Source organism: Myzus persicae, unplaced genomic scaffold (assembly GCF_001856785.1).
Source record: "Myzus persicae strain clone G006 unplaced genomic scaffold, MPER_G0061.0, whole genome shotgun sequence".
NCBI classification, from domain to species: Eukaryota; Metazoa; Arthropoda; class Insecta; order Hemiptera; family Aphididae; genus Myzus; species Myzus persicae.
The window spans coordinates 1-5,175 of NW_019101603.1; the positions used below are offsets into that span (position 1 = coordinate 1).

At 28.9% G+C, this 5,175-nt stretch overlaps 3 protein-coding genes across 3 annotated transcripts; 1 reads left to right on the forward strand and 2 right to left on the reverse strand.

The window, feature by feature from the left end:
* The first annotated feature begins 145 nt into the window (after positions 1-145).
* On the forward strand, positions 146-645 carry LOC111029830. Its single transcript, XM_022309030.1, has 2 exons — positions 146-351; positions 390-645. Exons 1-2 carry the CDS (start codon positions 146-148, stop codon positions 643-645), a joined length of 462 nt encoding a protein of 153 aa, XP_022164722.1.
* A 683-nt stretch (positions 646-1,328) lies between these two features.
* On the reverse strand, positions 1,329-2,449 carry LOC111029831. Its single transcript, XM_022309031.1, has 3 exons — positions 2,034-2,449; positions 1,612-1,952; positions 1,329-1,477 (listed from the first exon to the last, which is right to left on the reverse strand). The coding sequence occupies exons 1-3, from the start codon at positions 2,282-2,284 to the stop codon at positions 1,329-1,331; spliced, it is 741 nt and encodes a 246-aa protein (XP_022164723.1). The 5' UTR covers positions 2,285-2,449.
* Positions 2,290-4,662, reverse strand: LOC111029832 (the record flags this gene model as incomplete). Its single annotated transcript, XM_022309033.1, has 7 exons — positions 2,290-2,363; positions 2,579-2,632; positions 2,705-2,916; positions 2,988-3,119; positions 3,196-3,629; positions 3,805-4,330; positions 4,534-4,662. Coding segments are annotated over 7 exons (1,561 nt in total), but the record flags the coding sequence as incomplete, so codon positions are not given.
* Between the last annotated feature and the right edge of the window lie 513 nt (positions 4,663-5,175).

Sequence of the window (5,175 nt, forward strand, 5' to 3'; positions counted from 1 at the left end):
TAAAGTAAAAACTAAAAAAGAGAAACCTATTTTAACTAGAAGTAGTAGCTTAGATAATAAGTCAGGTAGAACTTAACGTAGTAAAGTTACTGATAGTTTTGAACATACAGAGTTATTATTCGATAAAAAGTTACGAAATAAAAAAATGGTTACTATAAAATTAGAGGACGCATTCAAATTAATACCTTTATGCACAGGTGAGGATGACATATATCCATTTATTAATGCATGTGACATGGCAGTGAGTCTAGTCGAAGAAAAATGTGCACCAACGTTAGTGAAATATATTACTACCAGATTAACTGGTAGAGCGTTAGAAATGATACGATATAAAAATGTGACCAAGTGGACATTTATTAAAAGTTATTTAACAGACGCGTTTGAGNGACATTTATTAAAAGTTATTTAACAGACGCGTTTGAGGATCTAACAACTGCATCTAGCTTACAAATACAACTAAATTCGATTAAAATGCGCAATGGTGAAGATGTAAATGAGTACTGTCATAGAGTAGAAAAATTATATTATAAACTATGTACTGCAAGTACACTTAATAAAATAGATTCGGAAGCGAGAATAAAACACGAAACGTTAAAAGAACAAACATTAGCAATTTTTATTAAGGCGATTGGGTACCGGCCATAATTAAGGAGTTGTAGGTAGGCAATTTCTAGCTTTTCTCTGTTACGCGTTGTCGTTGTGTGCGTAGTAAGTGAACATTAGTGTGAGTGTTGTTATCTTACAACGTCCCGTTACCCTCCCGTCACTCGTGGACGACCAATTCGTTAATGACAATGAGAACAACAATAACTGGTTTTTATCGTTTATCACGGATTCTAATTTATTGTCGTGAACGTACTTCGCATAATATTGGTAATCGGGCGTGAAGGTGAAGCAATAGGTACCTACAGTATAAAGGGCGAATGTAAGTTCCTACACGATTTATAGTGGACCTATTTATTTACTAATATAGTAATATTACAGACTTTTTTATCTGAAGTAATTATTAACCGCCCAGTTATTACAATGTAAGTTTTTTTTCTAACTCTTTGTTTGGACGTTTGTTATGACGGTATCAAAAAATCAATTTTCTCTCATGACACAAAGTTTTAAAATATTTAGATTTATAGTATATACTTACCTAAAATGGTTTTATTAATTTGAATACTAGTAGTTATCAAACAAATTAACAAACTATATTTTTTACAAAATATGTTTTATATTATTGAACAATACTATATAAAAACATATGTATAAGTAATTTACACCGATATTACTTTTTACACTGATATTAAACAATAAGTGTCATCAAACATATTTCTAAAAAGTTATCTTAAACCAGTCCTTAAAGGAAGTCCTCTGTCAAACCGCGAGTCAATTAATTCAGGAAGCAAGCACTCCATGTAAAATTGTATTAAACGAGGCTCGATTTTCATCCAAAATTCGTTATTTTTTGTGATTTTATCAACAATCATTCCTAGGGTAAAGTAATAAAATTGTAAATATTATTTTACTCAGCCCTGGAAAACTAAATCCCAGGCAATTCAAGGTTGGTAAAGTTAGTAATATTATAGGATTTAAAATAAATAATAATTTAAAACTATATAATACCTTTAGGCGTCCATACGACAAAGTAACAATATTTCCTTTCAGTTATGTGTAATTGCCCCTGTATTTGATAATAATAATCATGAGAAGTTTTTAATTTTAACTCTCCATCAATAGAATTCATAAAGTTCAATTTTTTATTTTTAAAAGCTTCTTTTGGTGTTAAATCTTTTATTGACGCTGGACATTTAATTTCTACGATGGAATTATTGTCAATCAAACCATCCGGGCTAGCTGCTAAAAATGTTGATTTTTTGTCAACAAACAGACCACATGACTGGATATTTACACCTAGCTTAATTTCCAGAGCTTCTTTGGCCAACGGTTCATTTTGAATGCCATACCTAAAAGAACGAAAAAAAAATTAACAAATCATCATTACCAAAACTAATTTTGGAGAGGTAAAAATTTAATATGTGATGTACCTTGTAGCTGAATTTCCCCGAAATAACTCGTAGAGAATATATTTCACAGTATTTGCACGAGAAGTTGTGTCTTTGAGTTTTGCAACTTTACCAAAATTCGAAGCCGTGAGCCTTATTTTTCGTTCTCGTCGCCATTCATCGCAATTTGATTGGTCCACTGTATTTCGTTCTAAAAGTTGTAATTGTTTAGATGTGAGTTTTAATTTTTCTAAGAAACAGTCTTTTTTTATTTGATATTCATTATATGGCATATCAATTATTTCACTCTCAGTATGAACGGCTCCATAATCTTCATCTGGCCCTTGTGAAATGTTTCTTTTGGTTGAATATCTATAACAAATTTTGAACTATAAAGTTAACTATAATTTAGGTACCTACTTAAACTATAATTTTAAGAATTAGTTAAACAAACCTGTCAGACTAACCAAACTGTTATCTCCGTTGGGTAGATTTATTTCGTGAATCAATATTTTTTTTTATATATTTTTTTGTATACATTCCTGGGCTGTAATTAGTGGCTTTTTTGTGGAGATGTCTAATATAACATGGTCCATAGTTATATGCTGTTACAGCAGTAGCACAGCGAGTCTGGTACGATCCTAATAAACATTAAATTTAACACAAATAAAAGTAAAAATAAATTTATTTAAAACTAAAAAAAAATTGAATACCTCTTAACGAAAAGTTGACTCGTTTACCCCCTGTATACTTAGCTACGATACTATTGTAATTTTCCACACAATTATTGTTTACGAAACAAATTAAACTTTCACTATGGTGAGCAACAAGATTTTTCGCTGAAATTATATCCTGCCATAGACCACATTGTTCCATTTCAGGAATTAGATTCATTTCACTTGGTTTGTTTCCAGAACAAAAATAACTAAAAATTAAAAATATTATTTACATATAATATTTAATTTATAAACTACTTTAAATTTGACTTTTAATGACCTAGAACATTTATCATGACAACCAAAAACATGATATGGCCCATTATCTATATCTTCTTTTAAAAGTGCAACTTTATACTTTGTAGGACAATCCATTTTCATACGATGTTTAATGGCGTTTGTCACAGCACATCTAGCAACAAATATTGATTAATTAGTAGACATTTTTTAAGATAAAAAATTATCTAAAAAGTGAATCAAATGATTACCTCAGTCTTAATCGCTTTTCTTTTAAGTTTTTTCTTAGTAATCCTGGTACAACACTACCGCTAGAGCTTTTCCGTTTAGTCGCTATATCTACTAGTCTATTTAGATAATTTCGGAGTATGTGGTTGGCACATTCAATCTTTTTTACATCTAAGTCATTGCCATAGGGTTTTGCTAAAATTATTTTTTTTAAAACACTAGAATCTCCATCCCCAATAAGTTTGTGGTAAATTATATTGTGCATTGGAATACTCTGGCGAAAACCCTCAACTATTATATCAGCTTCCATCGCTGTACTAGTACCATTCCAATTTTTGTAACACAAATGTACAGGTGGGTCTTTATTATTTGCACAAGCTTTTTGACAAATACTGCAATATTTATTGCGAACTCCAATAAACAATACCTTTTTTGTTCGGTAACCAACAATACATGCCTACAAAAATTCAAATAAGTTATAAAATAATTTCTCTTAAGTCTGAAATGTTTAGATATTATGATTTTTATTGTAAATTTTAGTAGATTTTATAATGATGTACCTACATATTCAAAATTGACAGAAACTAGTTTTTTTTTAATTATTCCTAATTTACTTTATATATAATACTTACAACACCAGATGGTGCGTTGTAATTATGTTTATAAGATCGTTTCGACCAGGCACCATCTGCCACAACAGTGATCATAGGAATACCATCACAATTTATGTCACCATTTTCAACAGCAAGTCTTGCTTCTTCCTCACCAGCCAGCTCAATAGATTCCCACGCTGTATTTTCGGTTTGTTTGGATAAAAACTGATGGTATTTTTGATAGGTCTTATTACTCATACATGGCATATCTAATATGGATGAAAATTGTTCTAAGTTTGTAAATCCTTGACCAGTATTTACTATTGCAGTAACAATTGCAGCGTTAATAGACAAAGATTCACTTTTGTCTGGATGTTCGGAAAAAATTACTTCTTTTTTTCTGCATAGGTTGCATTCAAAATGAAATTCAGAAAAAAATCCTTTTTTTATTTCTGATTTAAAGGCAAGATTTTGAATACTACAATTGAATGATTCATGTTTAATTGATTGTAAACTTTTTAAAAAGTAGTCAATATTAATAATTCTTCGACCACTAAGACAATTTCTAAAATAATTAAGACAAATTTAAATAAATCACTATTATGCAAATTAATTGTGTATTCTATAATAAACAAATATACTTAGTCCCATTTCGATATCGAAACTGAAAATAAAGTAGGAAATAATCTTTACCGGTAACCAAAATCGAAAAAAAAATATTTTCGGTTTCAAGCCGTGATATAATAATTTTAAAAAAAATGTACTAACTTGTTATTCTCTTCATCCAAATTATTGGGTAGAGACAATTTAGGGTTGTAACTATCACAACTATCATTCACGAGAGTTTCTGGTGATAAAGGTAAAAAATCGTTTTCAAAATTATCGTCTACAAGGTTTCTAAAAATACGAGAGTAAAAATTAGTTTTCAACCATTTAAATACCTACATATTTAATTATAAGTCAATATTGTTATAAGTTGTACCGAGCAAATTGTTTAAATATATATCTCGTAGAACAAAGCCCACAGACAAAAAACCATTAAAAATAAACAAACTATGGAAATAAAAATTCATAAGAGTACCATACAATTGTACTATTCTATATTTTTAAAATATGACTAATGACTATCAATAAAAACATAAAATTTTAGATATTGGTGTAACTCTAATTACTTTAGACACATATACTTGATAAAATTTTCAAAATATTTCAAATCGTTTAAAGTTATTTATAGGCAATATTTTAAATATTAAATTATTAAATCTTAATAGTTTTTTTTTTTTTCAAATGACAATAAATTAAATTTTTATGAGCATTTCAATTGCAACATTGAATATTTGCTCAATATCTCGTGTACCGATACTCTTATTTTGTTGTTATTCAAAAACGAATAATTTTAGAAATTTTAAA

What these genes read in the sequence shown, in the direction of transcription:
- LOC111029830 (XM_022309030.1), top strand. Translation starts at nt 146, where the DNA reads ATGGTTACTATAAAATTAGAGGACGCATTCAAATTAATACCTTTATGC.
- LOC111029831 (XM_022309031.1), bottom strand. Translation starts at nt 2,284, where the DNA reads ATGCCATATAATGAATATCAAATAAAAAAAGACTGTTTCTTAGAAAAA. An exon ending in CGGGGAAATTCAGCTACAAG is followed by an intron (nt 1,953 to 2,033) that starts GTACATCACATA and finishes TCGTTCTTTTAG; the next exon opens with GTATGGCATTCAAAATGAAC. An exon ending in TGTCGTATGGACGCCTAAAG is followed by an intron (nt 1,478 to 1,611) that starts GTATTATATAGT and finishes ACTTTACCCTAG; the next exon opens with GAATGATTGTTGATAAAATC.